This window comes from Malaclemys terrapin, chromosome 10, assembly GCF_027887155.1.
Source record: "Malaclemys terrapin pileata isolate rMalTer1 chromosome 10, rMalTer1.hap1, whole genome shotgun sequence".
Classification (NCBI taxonomy): Eukaryota; Metazoa; Chordata; order Testudines; family Emydidae; genus Malaclemys; species Malaclemys terrapin.
The window spans coordinates 4060668-4079707 of NC_071514.1; the positions used below are offsets into that span (position 1 = coordinate 4060668).

Here is a 19040-nt window from a genome sequence, read left to right on the forward strand (position 1 = left end):
TGGCTCATAAGAATGGCCATATTGGGTCAGACCAATGGTCCATCTAGCCCAGTATCCTGCCTTCCAACAGTGACCAGTGCCTGGTGCTTCAGAGGGAATGAACAGAACAGGCAATCATCAAGTGATCCATCCCCCGTCACTCATTCCCAGCTTCTGGCAAACAGAGGCTAGGCACACTCAGAGCATGGGGTTGCATCCCTGCCCATCCTGGCTAATAGGAACGTATCTCTTTTTTTTTAACCCTGTTCTAGTTTTGGCCTTCACAATATCCCCTGGCAAGGAGTTCCACAGGTTGACTGTGCATTGTGTGAAGAAGTACTACCTTTTGTTTGTTTTAAACCTGCTGCCTATTAATTTCATTGGGTGATCCCTAGTTCTTGTGTTATATGAAGGAGAAAATAACACTTCCTTATTCACTTTCGCCACACCAATCAAGATTTTATAGACCTCTACTATCAGTCCTCCCTCATTCATCTCTTTTCCAGTCTTTTTAATCTCCCCTCACACAGAAGCTGTTCCATACCCCTAGTCATTTTTGTTGCCTTTCTCTGTACCTTTTCCAATTTCAATATATCGTTTTTGAGATGAGGCGACCAGATCTGCGTGTAGTATTCAAGATGTGGGTGTACCATAGATTTATACAGTGGCATTATGCTATTTTCTGTCTTAGTCTCTATCCCTTTCCTAATGGTTCCTAACATTCTCTTAGCTTTTTTGACTGCCACTACACATGGGTGGCTCCCCCGTCGGATAAGCAGAGGACCCTCCTTCCCCCCATCCATATCACATGGGTGAGATTTTTCAATTAGAAGCCCAAATCCTACTGAAAGCCAATGGGTCTTGTGCTGCTAAATGACTTAGGGGCTTTTAAAAATCCCAACCAATGAAACCATCCAGGTCTGTTGTGTCAGCTCTGACAGTTATTTACTCAGTTTCCTGGAGCTTCATCCCCTCCAGAGCTCCCCCCCACCCTCCCATCCAAACCCTTTTGTGTCTCTTTCTGCCCCTTCGATTGTCCTCCTCTCCCTCCCAAGCTCAGTATTTTCCATAGATGTCAATGTTCCATCTGGCCCCATTCTGTGTAACTGTTGGGAATCAGGGCCCGCAGTTCTAGCCTGGAAGCAGCACCTGTAGCAGGGCCTGTCTCTGGGCAACCTAACGAGCGCAGCTGGCCTGCGGCTAGGCTTGGTTATAAGAGTCAGCAGACCAGCTCCTAAGCCCAGCTCCAGATCAGTGACTGCTCAAAGAATTCACCCTCGGCTGTGGTAGCTGCTTGTTTGTTCCCAGCCCTGTTTTCGCCTTGTTCCAGCCCAGATCCTGGCTTGGCCCCAGCCTTGCCCCTGCTTTTCCTTACTCCAGTTGACCTGGTTCTGACCTTCGGTTCCCATTCCAGACCTCAGACTTTGGCTCTGACACTTGACTCTGACACCTGGACTCTGACTCCAGTTCTGACCCTGAGCTCCGATTCCTGGCTACTAACTCCTGTTCTAAGCACTAGGCCTGACTCCCGCTCTGACCACAAAGCATGACCACCCATGTCCAGTCACGTGACAGTAACAGGTTGTTCTTTGGGACCCGTCTTGCCAGCTGGAGACTCAGAAAGGCCCGTTTTGATCACTGCTCTAATCTCTCCAATGCACCATTTGCAGCTGGCGCGAAGTGCCTTATGCCAGTCAACAGTTCAGAACGCTGTGATCGGCCCGGCGGGGGCTCGTGCCAAGTACCTGCAGCCCCAGGCTGTGCATTGAACTGGGTGGCCATCACACACGTGCTGGTCACTTCTGGTTCCCAGGTTCCCTCAAGCCTTTAAAACGTGATCTGAAGGCCCTTGGAGCCTGGACTCGGACAATAGCTGACACGTGGCATTGCTTTGTATGCCGGAGTTGGTCGCTGGAAACACGAAATACCCTCTTACGCTACAGGAGAGTCTAACAGCTTTAACGGGAAACAAACAAAAAATAATGTCATGCATTGAGTTTTGCTGCCATGGAACAATTTACGGAGATGACAACTACTGTGGCTGACTTGTGCTGAGGGTGGCACCCTCTCATTAGCTCCTTTTGTTGTTATTTATTGGTTTCCTTTCCCAGATGTGTTTTCATGCTGATTTGGGACAGGATCTTATTTTTAGACAAGCATCTAGCACATGACTTCATAAACCACAATAATACAAGCAGGCTTCTAACCGACTTGAGACTGAAGCATTACATGATTACCACATTCTAATAACTGCTCTTGTGAACATTAGTCTACATGCATATGTCTCTTGTAACTAAAACTCTGTCCACCTTTTAAATAGCCGGGAAAGCATTTCTTTAGCTGCCAAGTTTCCATGTACAGTTGGTGACTACAGCTCAGTGACAATTTAAAGTTAATCCAAAGTGGAAAACAATGCCATTGTATTTCAGAGACGAAATGCTATTTTCGTTAGCTTCTGATTTTCATTACCTTTATTGTTGTGTCTGTAAATATTTTTGGTTTCCCTGTAGCTTCAAGCTGTGAAATTGACTGGGAGGTACGTGGAATGTGTTGCTTTAGAGCCGTGACATTTTTGTGTTTGTATGAGAGACATTTAGGCCTGATAGTCGGCAATGTTAAAGTATTGGACTATGAGCTGTTGATAAGTATTCGTTTAGCTGAGCCTTGAAGGGAAAGATGCCCCCAGTAGGAAAGTGTTTGAGGACGTTAGGAGTGGTCTGATTCCGAAGCTGGTTTTCTTTGGTGCGACTACTGCTAAGGCTACGATTTAATCATGGGTATTTTTAGTAAAAGTCATGGACAGGTCATGGGCAATAAACAAAAATTCAGGACCCGTGATCTGTCCATGACTTATACTAAAAATACCTGTGATTAAACCTTGGCACAGCACCGAGGGGATGGCAGGAGCTGCTGCTGGGGGGGTGGGGGGCGCCCGGGGTCGGTGACACCAGCTGCTGGTGCCAGCAGACCACAGCTGCTCCGGCTGCCCTGGGACCATGGCCAGGGGCCACCGGAGCAGCGACTGGTGTGGTTTCCCCAGGGCCGCTCCAGCAGTGGCTGTGTGGCTATCCTGAGGGCCCCCTGAGCAGCTGGCCCTGGAGCCAGCTGCTTGGGCAGTGCTGGGGTCAGCCACATTGGCCCCTACAGAAGTCACGGAGGTCACGGAAAGTCACAGAATCCGTGACTTCTGCGACCTCCATGACAGACATGGAGCCCTAAGTATTGCTTTAGGAGAATGAATTTGTGTAAATGATGAACTCTGGGAGATGCTATTACAGCTCGTTACTGAACTCTGTAACTACTAACAGAAGAGCGCCGGACCTTTATATGTGGAAGTGGAAGGATCTTTTTCAGTCTCCAAGCTCTGAAGCACTCCAGAGAACTTTTCATAAAGTTCTGTTTCTTCTTTGGGAAGCAAAAAGATCTAAAATGAAAATAACTGCCCTTGTTCGTGGGGAATTGGTTGGAGTGTGATTAAAAATTAGAAATGGACCAAACACCGTTTTTGAACCTCTTTCTTTTTATAGGCAAGACCCTACCCATCTTTTGAGGTTTGTCTCTTTGCTACCAGGATCCCTGTTCTTTCACCCCCAAAGTCATGGCCTCTCTGCCCAGTCTCCCTCTCTAGCTAGATAGAAGTTTAACAGTACCTGGAAATTCCCAGTCCTGGCGGCGTGTGGGGAGTTATCCAGATTTCATTCAACTTCTGGAAAGTGTGGTTTGGATTGAGTCGGAGGCCCGGTCTACACTACAAACTTTTGTCAGCATAGTCGTGTTGGTCAGGGGTGTGGAAAAAAAACACCCACTAGCTGACGTAGCTACACCAGCAAAAACCCAGAATAGAGGCAGCTAATGTCGTTCAGGGAGGTGGTGCTACTCTGCCGACAAAACTCCTTCAGTTGGCAAAAGCTGTGTCTACACTGGGGGCTCTGCCGGTTCAGCTCTACTGGCAGAGCAGTTGTAGTATAGACGATGCCTGAGTTATTGATGGTGGCTCTAGATGGTTATTACTTTCTCCTAATTAGTCTCCTTATTAGCGAAGTGGAATAACAAGGAATGTTTCTTTTAAAAACCTAACATGCTCATTAGACTTTTGGAGTGTCCGATTTGCTGAGCAACCCTGTTTTACTGCAAGGGAATTAAAGAATTAGTTCTTAATGCCGTTTTGGAAACAATGTTGTTACAAAAAGATAATCATTCCTACTATAACACAATACAGCTGTGCTGAGGCTCATTGTTTTTCCAGCTGTTGTATAGCACCACGCAGAACAAAAGGGTTTCTGTTCATTTACAGATCTGGATGTGGAGACAAGCATGTGCATATTTAAGCGTGTTACTGCTGCTTCTGAAACCACCGATAGAGTTCCTAACCCAAAGCTCTCCACATTCCCATAGCCGATACTCAGTGCTGAATATTTATCCAGGGTTTACAGGTTGGGATTGAAAGGTGTCACTTATCCAAGTGTAAGCAGGGAATGGTCCCCTAGGAACGTTCCGGGCTTATACATGACCCCGGTGAAGTGGGCTAGCGAAAGGTTCTGAGTCCTCGCTCCCACTCCCTTTACCCAGAGGCCTGCCTGACGTTGAGGGCTTCCCGTCCACTCTCCTGGGTGGCAGAGACCTTGTAACCCCAACAAAGCTGGGCCCAGGATTCCTGGGGGGCTTGACCCCCAACCTTGTCATGGTCTCTTAGGACAGGGGCTAGGGTGTCCCCATTCCAGGGTGCTCTCTCTGCTCTGGATGCTTCCCTGACCCACTGATCATCACATGTAGTTAAAAGAAAATACAAATACAAAATACAAATACCAAACAGCAACTAATTAAAAAAAAAAAGGAAAAGGAAAACACGTCACCCTGCTCTGTGGCCTCAAGGACACCACAACCAGCCATCCCAGGAACAGGGCCACCCCAAGCAACAACAACAAAAATCCAGAGTGCCGCCGCCGAAGCAAAAAAAATAAAATAAAAAAAAAACACGGAGTGCCACCCCTTGAAAAGAGCTGCCCCCAAAGGGCCAGAGTGCCGCCCCTTGAGAAGTGCCGCCCCAAGCACATGCTTGGAAGGCTGGTGCCTAGAGCCGGCCCTGCCCAGGAATATCTTTTATTTGGACCCACTTCCATTGGTGAGAGAGACACTTTCAAGCTACAGAGAGCTCTTCAATCCATGGGGGACAGCTGAATACAAGATCAAACAGGTTTCAGAGGGGTAGCCAAGTTAGTCTGTATCCGCAAAAAGAACCGGAGTACTTGTGGCACCTTAGGCTAGGTCTACACTACCCGCCTGAATCGGCGGGTAGAAATCGACCTCTCGGGGATCGATTTATCGCGTCCCATCGGGACGCGACAATCGATCCCCGAATCGACGCTCTTACTCCACCAGCGGAGGTGGGAGTAAGCGCCGTCGACAGGAAGCTGCAGAGGTCGATTTTGCCGCCGTCCTCACAGCGGGGTAAGTCGGCTGCGATACGTCGAATTCAGCTACGCTATTCACGTAGCTGAATTTGCGTATCTTAAATCAACTCCCCCCTGTAGTGTAGATGTAGCCTCAGAGACTAACACATTTATTTGAGTATAAGCTTTCGTGGGCTACATCCGAAGAAGTGGGCTGTAGCCCATGAAAGCTTATGCTCAAATAAATTTGTTAGTCTCTAAGATCAAACAGCTAGTTTAGCATAAGTAGTTAGCACATACTCTGAGGGACAATTCAAGATGAACTGGCCACTTCACTTTGAGGAAGAGCTCTGTGTAGCGCGAAAGCTTGTCTCTCTCACCAACAGAAGTGGGTCCAATAAAAAATATCATCTCACCCACCTTGTCTCTTTCATTTTTTTTAATTTTATTTTATAATATATTTAAAAAGTGACAATGAAAAATATCAACATTGAAACTAAACATTTCAATGGACCAAAAATGTTTTAAAAAATTTCATTTCATGGGAAATGGTTGAAAAGTTTTGGTTTTGCTCCAAATGCCGCAACGTCGGCATTTCTTGCGGAATGGAAATTCTGAGTTTCAACCACCTCTGGCATTAAGGCTGCAGCCTGCACTGCTGTCTACGAGGCTGTGGACATTCTGGTCGGGCCACTAGCTGAGAGGATGCAGAGGACTTCCTGCTATCTCAGCAGATATCATCTGGCAGGACGGGCTGTGTCAGTCCCATGGAACTGCAAAAGGGAGAATCTTAGCCTTACCCAGCTCCTATTGCTGGTGCCCCAGTGACAGTGTGACTGGAGAATGGAGCTACCACTTTATGCTAGCACTATCAAAGCAGGGGATAAGGGCATTGGTGAGGGCAGCTCAGCTGTGACTCCATCTCACCACTCTGTGTTGGCCAACAAAAATGGCCAGGAACAGGGGGAGGATACGCTTCACCATGTAAAAGGGTAACAAGGTGGTGCCTGCCAATTCCTCCACCTCCGTTATCCCGACACAGGGCTGGACCTTGAAGGCCTAACCTAACCCAGAGCCTATCCCACAAATGGACACAGGTGCGGTAGAAGGCTCCCTATTAGTGACCTTTTCTAGCTGTGATTCTGTATTTTATACAATTAAAGACCCAGGGAGGAATAATAAACGTGAGCCAACCACTGGTTTAACTGAGAAACCTGAGGGCGCTGCATAATAGTTCTTAAACCATAAACAATGTGCGGACCTTGAACTGCACAAATCTGTGAAGGAGAGTAACCAGATCATAGACATACGTGGCCAGATGCTCCCATGTATTGCTGCTGCCTTGCACTGGTGCAATCTGGAAAGGAGACGACTAAGGGGGGATATGATTGAGGTCTATGAAATCATGAGTGGTGTAGAGAAAGTAAATAAGGAAGTGCTATTTACTTCTTTCTTATAACACAAGAACTAGGAACTAGGGGTCACCCAAATGAAATTAATAGGCAGCAGGTTTAAAAGAAACAAAAGTAAGTATTTCTTCACCCAATGCACAATCAACCTGTGGAACTCTTTGCCAGAGGATGTTATGAAGGCCAAGACTATAACAGGGTTCAAAAAAGAAGTAGATAAATTCATGGAGGATATGTCCATCAATGGCTATTAGCCAGGATGGGCAGGGATGGTGTCTCTAGCCTCTGTTTGCCAGAAGCTGGGAATGAGCGACAGGGGATGGATCACTTGATGATTACCTGTTCTGTTCATTCCCTCTGGGGCATCTGTCATTGGCCACTCTTGGAAGACAGGATTCGGGGCTAGATGGACCTTTGGTCTGACCCAGTATGGCCATCCCACCATCAACCTCAGCCTGGACCAGTCCACACAAGATATCAACTTCCTGGACACTACAGTGCTAATAAGCGATGGTCACATAAACACCACCCTAAACCTACTGACCGCTATACTTACCTACATGCTTCCAGCATTCATCCAGACCACACCACACGATCCATTGTCTACAGCCAAGCTCTAAGATAAAACCGCATTTGCTCCAACCCCTCAGACAGAGACAAACACCTACAAGTTCTCTATCAAGCATTCTTACAACTACATTACCCACCTGCTGAAGTGAAGAAACAGATCGACAGAGCCAGAAGAGTACCCAGAAGTAACCTACTACAGGATAGACCCAACAAAGAAAGTAACAGAACACCACTAGCCGTCACCTTCATCCCCCAACTAAAACCTCTTCAGCACATCATCAAGGATCTACAACCTATCCTGAAGGACGATCCCTCACTCTCACAGATCTTGGGAGACAGACCAGTCCTCGCTTACAGACAGCCCCCCAACCTGAAGCAAATACTCACCAGCAACCACACACCACACAACAAAAACACTAACCCAGGAACCTATCCTTGCAACAAAGCTCGTTGCCAACTCTGTCCACATATTTATTCAGGGGACACTATCATAGGACCTAATCACATCAGCCACAGTATCAAAGGCTTGTTCACCTGCACATCTACCAATGTGATATATGCCATCATTTGCCAGCAATGCCCCTCTGCCATGTACATTGGCCAAACGCAGTCTCTACGCAAAAGAATAAACGCACACAAATCAGACGTCAAGAATTATAACATTCAAAAACCAGTTGGAGAACACTTCAACCTCCCTGGTCACTCACTTACAGACCTAAAAGTCGCAATTATTCAACAAAAAAACTTCAAAAACAGACTCCAGCAAGAAACTGCAGAACTAGAATTAATTTGCAAACTGGACACCATTAAATTAGGCTTGAATAAAGACTGGGAGTGGATGAGTCATTACACAAACTAAAAACTATTTCCCCATGTTAATTTCCCCCCTGCTGTTATTCACACCTTCTTGTCAGCTGTTTGAAATGGGCCATTCTGATTATCACTACAAAAGTTTTTTTTTCTCCTGCTGATAATAGCCCACCTTAATCAATTAGTCTCGTTAGGGTTGGTATGGCAACACCCATTTTTTCATGTTCTCTGTGTATATATAGATCTTCCTACTGTATTTTCCACTGCATGCATCTGATGAAGTGGGTTTTAGCGCACGAAAGATTATGCTCAAATAAATTTGTTAGTCTCCAAGGTGCCACAAGTACTCCTGTTCTTTTTGCTGATACGGACTAACACGGCTACCACTCTGAACCATTTTTCAATATTCTTCCAATTTTCTTTTCACATGCCCCAACCATCTAAGCCGGATTCCCTCCGCTTTTCTATAGTTGGTACCACATTCACTCTTCCCCTAACTCGTTAGTTCTGAACATGGTCCATCCTTGTCACTCCAGGCGTCCATCTCAGCATTTTGAAAGGCATTCTCCTATTGCAGATCATTCCACGCACATCTCTCCATTTCACTTATGCCTTTCCTGTTCTGCTTGTAAGTTTGTCATTGAGGTCACCATTATCCTGTACTATATAACCTAGGTACCTGAACTTCTGTACCTTTGGTATGGCTGGCCCACCAGACTTACAGTCCTGTTGTCTTCCTGCAAGGTATCATCAAGTCTACAGACCCTGGCCGCAATTTTATTTCTTCTGATTTTCATGCCATTTCTTTTAAATACTCACCTCCATCTCTCTTAGATCTTAATTTCAAACAGAAATTATTCATGTTTATAATACTTTAATGTTCCCTGCTGTGGTAGAGAAGTTAGATCAAATTACTTGTTTTGCTACTTGGTTAGATGCAGAGAATGACCGCATCTCCCCTCTGGCTATTCAGAGGTGGAGAACGCTTCCCCTCACATGTCATAACAAGGTAGGGGATATTTAAGGGGCATGAGTTGTTGGCTTTTTTCCCACCCAAGGTTATTAACCTACCAGGTTGTCAGGATGTTTGAACAACAAACTTTAGCCTGGATTCCCGTGGACTGTGGATGAATTCACAGTCGGTAGTGAAGAATGGAAAGTTATGAAGTCATTTATTGTGGCAATAATACAAATGTGGTAGGAAGGAGCCATTAAAATGTCAGTATTTGCCAGCTTCTGAGCTTGCTCTCTCTGAACATCTCAGCCTATCGATAAAAGCCACCTATGGGATTAGGGATCCAATTCGCATTACAAGTGATGGGCATCCATATCGTTTAGGTAGATTGGAGAATTGCAGCCTCAATGCGTATACAACACAGGGTCAAATTCTACCCTCATTTATATCCATTGGTTTCAGTTCACAGAGGAGAAAAATGGATTCCTGAGTACTTTGAGGGAATTTGTGTCCATTGAAACATTTTTTTTCACATAACAAAAAGTATTTCATTTAAGTCCAGCTTTAATCATGTAAATCTTAGGGATGTTTCCTTCAAACAAATACCATGCGTGTTTCTTTTCTGTCTGCGTTAATTCGCCAGCGCTGTAGATTGTTTCTTTGGAACTCTCAAGAAATGATAATTGGAACCATTCCTGGGTGTCTCTCTGATGTGGTGGTTCTGGATTTGGTGCTGAAATGTGTGTTATTTGCAAGTGCCCGCTCATGTCATGACGAAACATTCTTTTGTCCAGGCTGGTGGTGGGAGCCCCCTATGAAACCAATGGACAGCTGAAGACTGGAGACGTCTACAAGTGTCCGGTGAATGGCGAGACTAACAGCAACTGCACCAAACTCAACCTAGGTACCACATGCCCTGCCACTTACGCAGCACAGCTAGCCTGCGTGCTAGAAAGTTATGAGTTAGGCGGACACAGATCATGAGATAATATATACAAAATCTTGTGATTTTAAAGTCATATATAAAATACTGTGTGTGTGTGTGTGTGTGTGTGTGTGTGTGTGTGTGTGTGTGTGTGTGTGCATGTGTGTGTTTCTTTTTATTTATCTTCTGTCTTTTGAGCCTTTAAAGGTGCACTCCAGTCATGTTTTCAAGCTTTTTTTTGAAATGGCAGCTGAGATAATCATATAGTCATGTGACGGCAGGAGCTGGGGCTTTAAGAAATACTAAATCTCACGAGACTAAAATGCTTGTGCAGTCTCCAGAGGGAGCAGAATCAAAGAGCCAAACTGGTTCCAGCGGTGGTCCCTGTTCATTGTTGCTCTCAAGTTTTGCTTTTTTAAAAAAAAACAAAGATCCTCAGCTGGTGGAAATGCGTGTCACTCCCTGATGGATTTATAAAGTATAAGGAGCCTGGTCAGACCCTTAAGTGATTTACACCAGCTGAAGCACCGACCCTATTGTGTCACCTAACCTAAAATGAAAGGAAAAGTTTCCATCTTTGTAAAATGCATTGGGGGGGCTCCTCAGCGGGTGTGAATTGTTCGGGACCCAGATGGAGCTCTTTCAATTTACACCAGCTGTGATTCTGCCCCAGAGATTTTGGTTGGGAAGGATTTAAAACTTCCTCTGCCCTGTGTGCAGCCTCAATGCTATCTCACTGGGACAGAAAGTGAAACTGACTGGGAAGTAAGTGAAACTGACGGCTCCATTTCATTGTTCTGGCCGAGTGTGAACACACAGTATTAATGTAAAAATGAAAAAAAAACAATCCCTAGAGAGTCAATGATCAGAAGTGTTACCTATAACAGGCAGGGCATTTGTTTATAAAGTATAAGGAGCCTGGTCATACCCTTAAGATTACACACACAGGGGGGACCCTCCATATTCAGAGAGACCCCCACATCCCAGGGGAAGTCACCCCATCCTATCTGTCTTAGGTACTGTACTTATATGGCCCCATCAACATAGTGTCTGAGCACCTCAGTCTTTAGTGTATTTATCCTCAAACCCCCCCGCCCCCCGTGAGGCAGGGCAGGACTGTTATCCCCCATTGGGCAGAGGGGGACGGAAGCATAGAGAGACTAGTGACTTGGCCAAGATCCCACTGGAAACCTGTGGCAGAGCAGGGAATTGAACTTGGGTCTTCCAAGTGGCTAGTGCCCCCACCTGAACTTTTACTTTCATGTACAACCCCCTGCCCTTCATTCCCCCTCCAGCACTGATCCTGCAGAAAAGTTCAGCCCCACCATATTCAGATCCATTCTCCTGCCCTCCAGAGGTCTAATGTGTCTGAGATTCCCTGGCTGGGATGTTCTTGGCCTGAAGAATCCCCAGGTGGCACAGGACCAGCATAGCACCTCCTACACCCTGCCCTGCATGCTTGTCCCTACCCTAAGCACCTGGGGTGTGGCTAGTGAAAGTAGGTTCTGACTGAGAGCCAGCTGCTTCCCAGGTGCTGAAACAATCTGCTGGAGGCTGTGACCAGCCAGCTCAAGGTAGAGCAACCCTGAGACTGCTCTAAGTTGCACCTCAATACTGTCCCAGTGACCACAGAATCAGGAAGGCATAAAAGTGGCTTTAAGCCCCACCCCCATCTGTGCCGAGTGCAGGAGGGCCAGTCCCGCCTATTATGTTTCCCAATTGTAATTGATTATGAACAAATACAATTCCAGTTACAATAGAAAATATCCTTTAAGTTGTAGGTGGGCTGGAGGCATGATATGTACATCTGGCACCGCCCCATGTCGGAGCTTTCTCAAAGTTCAAGGGTTCAGGAATCAATCTTTTTACATGGGCCTAGTATTCAACCTACCAAGTTCAGCTCAGGCTCTATCCTCCCCCAGAGTCTGGGGTGTGGGACTGGGGATGGATTTGTGGTTCAGGCTCCTTCCCGTTTAAAAACCCACAAGAGCCTTGAGAGAGAGGCTGATGCAAGGCCCCAGATGAAAGAAGAGGTCTCCTGCTCTTCCCATTAATTGCTCAGTTTTCTCCTCAGTTCCCACCTTTAGGCTCAGACGTGCACTCCAGCGAAGCACGGCCCACGTGCCCAAGAGATGTACAATCACAGTCCCATGAGCATTTAAAATTGCCAGACCACCCCGGCAGGTTAGTGTTTACACCCCCACTAACCACATGCTGGAGGCTTGAAGAGACGAAACTATTTCTTTTGATGAAGCTAAACGATGTTACCATTAGCCAAATGAAAGCATTGAATTGTGGGACTCCCTCAATTTTAAGAAATGGAATAAATTTGCAAATATACATTGGCAACTGCACGTGTTTCATACCCGCAATTACTTGCTAGACCAGTTCAAAGGTTTTTCTAAGGCTTATTTGGTAGGAAGTCCAGGTTTTTAACTCATTATTTAATTCCCTAGAAGACTTTTTTTCTATTTGTCAGTTCAGCCCATCCAGGGATAGTCTGAGATCTTGGCTCCATGGCAGTTGCATCTATTGAGCTAAAATACAGGCTCTGTGACATGAACAAGATCAAGATGTCTTGCAGTCCTTCAGCTGGATCTGTTCTTACACTTACTAGGATACTCACGGTGGCACAATAAAAATGTGGGATTTTCTGGTTTGTGTTACAATTCTTCTGACCGCTTGTGGTCTGCCAAGGTGCTTCCTTCACAATGGTAAAGCTTCGGCCAGCTGTCCAGCCGTGACGTATAAAAACATTTCAGAAGCCTGTGTACTAGCCGCACCCTGCTGGATGATACAGTGCGTCTAACCTTGGTATTCTTTCTCAAGGAAGAGTAACACTCTCCAATGTGTCAGAGCGCAAAGATAACATGCGTCTTGGCCTGAGTCTGACCACAAACCCCAAGGACAAGAGCTTTCTGGTAAGAAATAAGATACTGTCTATCAATAATTGGCTCTTAATATGCAAACTGCCTGATGCTTTTTTAGTATATTGAGTCTCTCTCCAGGATCTCTGCAGCAACGTTCCTCTTGCTATTTGTCTGTCGTTTATTTCGTTAACTTAACCCCAACAGGATTGTTTTATCCAGTTATGAATATAAAGGCGAGACCTCCACTTTCCAAGATGGCAGCAGCTTCTCCAGCCTGCCAAAGGAAAATGCATTTTACAAACACCTATAGTTAACATTTCACGTCAATGTTCTGTTGACCTCATGGATCAAGCTTTCAGTCTTGGCTTCTATTGCGGCGTGCCGCCTTTTGTGCATGGAAAAATGAAGCCTTTGCTAGTTGGCATTAAGGGGCTCATAGGGTCACAATGTCTACACTACACACAGAACACAGGCTCTTAATCAAGTTGGCGCTCAAGCTCCCCTTCCGTCCACACACAAATCAGTTTGACTCGGGACAGCGAGCACTCAGGACCCACATCCGAGGATGCTGCTAACAGGGTGGATGCGTCAGATCCCAAGTCCCGCTGTGACTTGGGTCCAGCCTTGTCATTTTGCAGTGTAGACATAGCTCAAACCGCAGACGTGAGTCAGAAGGTTTATATAGTGCAGTATTCAGAGTAGCAGCCGTGTTAGTCTGTATCCGCAAAAAGAACAGGCACCTTAGAGACTAACAAATGTATTTGAGCATAATCTTTTGTGGGCTACAGCCCACTTCTTCGGGTGCATAGAATGGAACACACAGAGAGAAGATATTTATACATACAGAGAACATGAAAGGGTGGGAGTAGCCAGACCAACTGTAAGAAGCCAATCAATTGAGATGAGCTAGCATCAGCAGGAGAAAAAAAACTTTTGAAGTGATAATCGAGATGACCCATAGAAGGTGTGGGGAGAACTTAACATGGGGAAATAGATTCAATTAGTGTAATGACCCAACCATTCCCAGTCTCTGTTTAAACCTAAGTTAATTGTATCTAATTTGCATATTAATTTAAATTCATCAGTCTCTCTTTGGAGTCTGTTTTTGAAGTTTTTTTGTTGCAAAATTGCCACCTTCAGGTCTGTCACTGAGTGGTTAGAGAGGTTGAAGTGTTCTCCCACTGGTTTTTGTATGTTATGATTCCTGATGTCAGATTTGTGTCCATTTATTCTTTTGCGTAGAGACTGTCCGGTTTGGCCAATGTACATGGCAGAGGGGCATTGCTGGCACAGGATGGCATATATCACATTGGTAGATGTGCAGGTAAACGAGCCCCGGATGGTATGGCTGATGTGATTAGGTCCTATCATGGTGTCCCTTGAATAGAAATGTGGACAGAGTTAGCACTGGGCTTTGTTGCAAGGATAGTTCCTGGGTTAGTGTTTATGTTGTATGGTGTGTGGTTGCTGGTGAGTATTTGCTTCAGGTTGGGAGGCTGTCTGTAAGCAAGGACTGGCCTGTCTCCCAAGATCTGTGAGAGTGAGGGATCATCTTTCAGGATAGGTTGTAGATCTTTGATGATGCACTGGAGAGGTTTTAGTTGGGGGGCTGAAGGTGACGGGTAGTGGCGTTCTGTTATTTTCTTTGTTGGGCCTGTCCTGTAGTAGATTACTTCTGGGTACTCTTCTGGCTCTGTCAATCTGTTTTTTCACTTCAGCAGGTGGGTATTGTAGTTTTAAAAATGCTTGATAGAGATCTTGTAGGTGTTTATCTCTGAGGGATTGGAGCATATGCGGTTGTATCTTAGAGCTTGGCTGTAGACAATGGATCATGTGGTGTATCCTGGATGGAAGCTGGAGGCATGTAGGTAAGTATAGCGGTCAGTAGGTTTCCGGTATAGGGTGGTGTTTATGTGACCATCGCTTATTAGCACAGTAGTGTCCTGGAAATGGACCGCTTGTGTGGATTGGTCTAGGCTGAGGTTGATGGTGGGATGGAAATTGTTAAAATCATGGTGGAATTCCTCGAGGGCTTCTTTTCCATGGGTCCAGATGATGAAGATGTCATAAATGTAGCGCAAGTAGAGTAGGGGCGTTAGGGGACGAGAGCTAAGGAAGCGTTGTTCTAAGTCAGCCATAAAAATGTTGGCATATTGTGGGGCCATGCGGGTACCCATAGCAGTGCCGCTGACTTGAAGGTATATATTGTCCCCAAATATGAAATACTTATGGGTGAGGACAAAGTCACAAAGTTCAGCCACCAGGTTTGCCGTGACATTATCGGGGATACTATTCCTGATGGCTTGTAGTCCATCTTTGTGTGGAATGTTGGTGTAGAGGGCTTCTACATCCATAGTGGCCAGGATGGTGTTTTCTGGAAGATCACCGGTGGATTGTAGTTTCCCCAGGAAGTCAGTGGTGTCTTGAAGATAGCTGGGAGTGCTGGTAGCGTAGGGCCTGAGGAGAGAGTCCACATAGCCAGACAATCCTGCTGTTAGGGTGCCAATGCTTGAGATGATGGGGCGTCCAGGATTTCCAGGTTTATGGATCTTGGGTAGCAAATAGAATACCCCTGGTCGGGTTCTAGGCATGTGTCTGTACAGATCTGTCCTGTGCTTTTTCAGGCCGTATGGACATGTTAGCATGGCTGTGCAACCCACGTCCAGCAATTGTAAGCCCAGATTGCAAAGCTCAAACACAGGCTTGGAAACATCAAGTCCCCAAGCCTGGGTCCCAACGAGCTGGCTTTACAATGCGATGTAGATATCCCCTTAGGTTCCTGAGAAATGGATCATGCAAATTGGCTCCACACATTCTTGCCATTCTGATACTGCCATTTCTGACTCCTGGCAAGCTGCTGTCTCCACACTGTCTGCTGCCACTGCCAATGCATACAGATCTAGAGCCTGATATGACGAGGTGAGGATTTTTCTAAATCCAGCCCAAAGCCGGCAGGGAACTCCTCCTAAACAGAAGGATAAAATGCTAGTACACCCTTGCCATGAGCCAACATCCTGCAAGTTAAATCTGCCTCAGCATAGCCCACAAACACCCAATCATCCCAAGAGTTCACATATTTTAGAAAGGAAAATACTTGTCACTTCCTTACTTAGGCCATTTTCTCCCTCTCTTTCTACTTTCTGCTCCCCCTTCAGGATCTGTGACACCCCTGGCTGTCTTCTCCACATGCGCACAATGTTCTTAATGGCTAAAGTCTTATCGTAATTTGCTCTGGAGAAAGCCCACGTAGTGTGCTTCTTCCTGCAGGCTGAGCTGGCATTGGAGGGGTTTGGCCAGAATAGTCCCCAAGTCGTACATAGGTGCAGATCTCTGATTCTTCGCTATAGATCTTTATCGCCTGTAAAACAGAGGCTAAGTAAGTGGCAGTTTTTCAACCCCTCACTGATGTTTTATTTTTCCCAATTTTCTTTACAGGCTTGCAGCCCTCTCTGGTCCCATGAGTGCGGAAGCTCTTACTATACCACGGGAATGTGCTCCAGGGTGAACTCCAACTTCAGATTCTCGAAGACCATAGCTCCTGCTCTCCAGAGTATGAGACGCAATCTGTTATGTAGCCTCTAACTCAAACCCTGCTTTTGAAGTTAAATAGAAATTTTGTTCTTTAATCACTTCGTGCCATTGAGAAAACAAAGTGAAGTCAGGATTTAAAAGGAGGCAAGATAGCAAAGGAAATGATTCGAGAAAGGCAACCCAAAGGGGATTACATGCACAGACATCTGGCCAACATTTTCCTTTTGAGTGACACTTGAGGAAGACGAAGCACCTTATGCTCCGAAAACCAGAAATAAGTGTCCGGCATATTTGATCAGCACCCTTCAGTGTACTGGGAAGGGAAAAGAGGGAAAGAATTCAGGCATTGGCTGCACATAACAAAGCTGATTTGCATAACAACAGCTAAAAATGTTGGCCAGTATTTTCAAACCTGGTTGCGTAAAGTCAGCCACCTGGCTCCATATTTAGGCACTAAATAAGTGTCCTGATTTTCATGGTCACTCAACATCCACAGCTGCTGTTGGGTTCAGTGGAGGTTCTGGGTTCTCAGCCCCTCTGAAAAATCAAGCCACTTATTTAGCTGCCAACATTAACACCCTCTTTTGGGGGAATTTTGGCTTCCATCCTGTTGAACAGGCCGCTGATGAGCTGGGGTTTCTTTGGGTAATGGAGGGGAGTGAATTCAGAGCCTACTAACATTTTAACCGTATTTTTCTTTAAATTTCCCCTCTTATAATGTAATGTTGTAGGATGAATTTCTCCCATTGGTGCCCCGTTCGTTCAAGTTGATGATGTCATTTCAGACGTTCTTGTCAATCAGAGATGCTGCTATGATCACATTGAGAAGTGTAACTGATGCCTTGGAAGAAACTAGATTACCAAGCCTAACTTTATCTTAAAATAATAATTGAACAAGCATGAAATATAAAGTCCTCCTTCCATTTGGAGCAGTTGATATGAGACCACTCAAGCTCCCTTCCCCGTGATTTATGAGTTCACTAGACCTTTTTGATAGTATCATGTACCCACTGACTCATGGCATGTCCATCCTTTGCTCCCCCAACATTTCTCTGAGACACGTCATTCATTCTTATAAAATTCGAGGGCATAAAAGAAAGCCATAAGGATAACACTGGACAATGGCAGGCTTCAGAAAGGAAACTGACCAATCCACTGCCTCCTTTTCATCAGCTCATTTGATCAGTCCTTCGTAATGTGTTGCTATTGGACAAAATGCTGAAGTCCTCACTTGATTTTTTTTTTTTTTTGGCTTAATCTTTACTGTGGCAAAAGCTCCCCTTCTCTTTAGTTGGAGCAAATACTGATCTATACCTATTTCCTGTGCACTATCCATGTGCTGAGTGCTGGGTAACCATAGAAGAAGGCATGGTCCCTGGCCCAGGAAGTTACAATGCCAGGATCAGATTCTCCCACACTTCCACTGGGTGCATCACCTCCTGCTGGCGCTGATTCTGCATGGTGCGTAGGCATGTGCTTATCTCACACTGAAGTTAAGCATATGCTTAAGCACTTAAGGGCCTCTTCGAGTTGCCCCCTTGAAATCAAAGGGATGACTCACAGAGTAAAGTACTACTCAACATGAGTAATGGTGGCAGAATCGGGCCCTAAACATTTGAAGTAATCTAATACACTGGATGGAGGTCCAAATCTGAATCGGAGCCGGCAATCTGAGATTGCTTATGTACAATATTATTCTTAGAAAGTTCTCCAGCTCTCTCCTGCCAGAGCTAACCAGGGGTGTGGGCTCTCTCGATTTCATTTAAGCGAATGTGACCTGAAGGTCTTTAAGTCTGATTGAAATCAGATTTTTCACACAAATCACAAGAGCGAGTACCTGGCTGCAGGGAATAAAGCCATAAATTTCCACTTTGCAGTTGTTGCCAAGGTCTTTCAATAATATGCTGTGTATTTTCCACAGGATGCCAAACGTACATGGACATAATCATCGTTCTGGATGGATCGAACAGCATATATCCCTGGGTTGAGGTGCAACATTTCCTGATAAACATCTTGAAAAAGTTTTACATTGGGCCTGGTCAGATACAGGTAAGCACGTCCCTGGTCACTCTGTGCATTTACGTCTCTGTTCATCCTTGCGATACAGATGTTCCTGCTCTATTTCCTAGGAGAAATGTCCCTTTGGTGCCAATATACTGCAGCTTGGCAAGGCGCTTGCCCAGAATAAACCTGCAGAGTATGTATTTGAAAGCTGAGCCAATGGAAATACTGCTCACGTTAATGTTCTTAACTGAAATATTGAGTAAGGAACAACCCACGCAATGAAATGGGAAGGAAGGAGGATGGTTAAGTTATGTGAAACTCAATCAGCATCGCTCTGTGTTTATGCAGTTTGTAGCAGCTGTGGAGAGTACTCCATCATTTTCTTGCTGGGTCTTATTGGCTATCTCTACACTGCAAAGAAAAACCCATGGCTGGCCCGTGCCAGCCAACTCCGGCTTGCAGGGCTGTTACCCACACAAAATTCTCTGTTGCTCACACACTCGAGGGCACCCACCTTTACCCAGTTCCTAGTGCCCCAGGTGAAAAGCACCTAACTTTACCCTTCGGTGGGCTCCGGGAAAACACCCTTTCCCTGTG

The 19040-nt window shown here is 45.6% G+C and overlaps 1 protein-coding gene across 2 annotated transcripts in view; it reads left to right on the top strand.

Moving 5' to 3' along the window:
* ITGA11 (integrin subunit alpha 11) overlaps positions 1-19040 on the top strand; it is a 153625-nt gene that overhangs the window by 54749 nt on the left and 79836 nt on the right. For both annotated transcript variants that reach the window (XM_054043016.1, XM_054043017.1), the window contains exons 3-6: positions 9908-10017; positions 12868-12959; positions 16344-16458; positions 18361-18488. In XM_054043016.1, coding sequence (XP_053898991.1) covers positions 9908-10017; positions 12868-12959; positions 16344-16458; positions 18361-18488 — 445 coding nt within the window. The remainder of the gene's footprint in view (positions 1-9907; positions 10018-12867; positions 12960-16343; positions 16459-18360; positions 18489-19040) is intronic.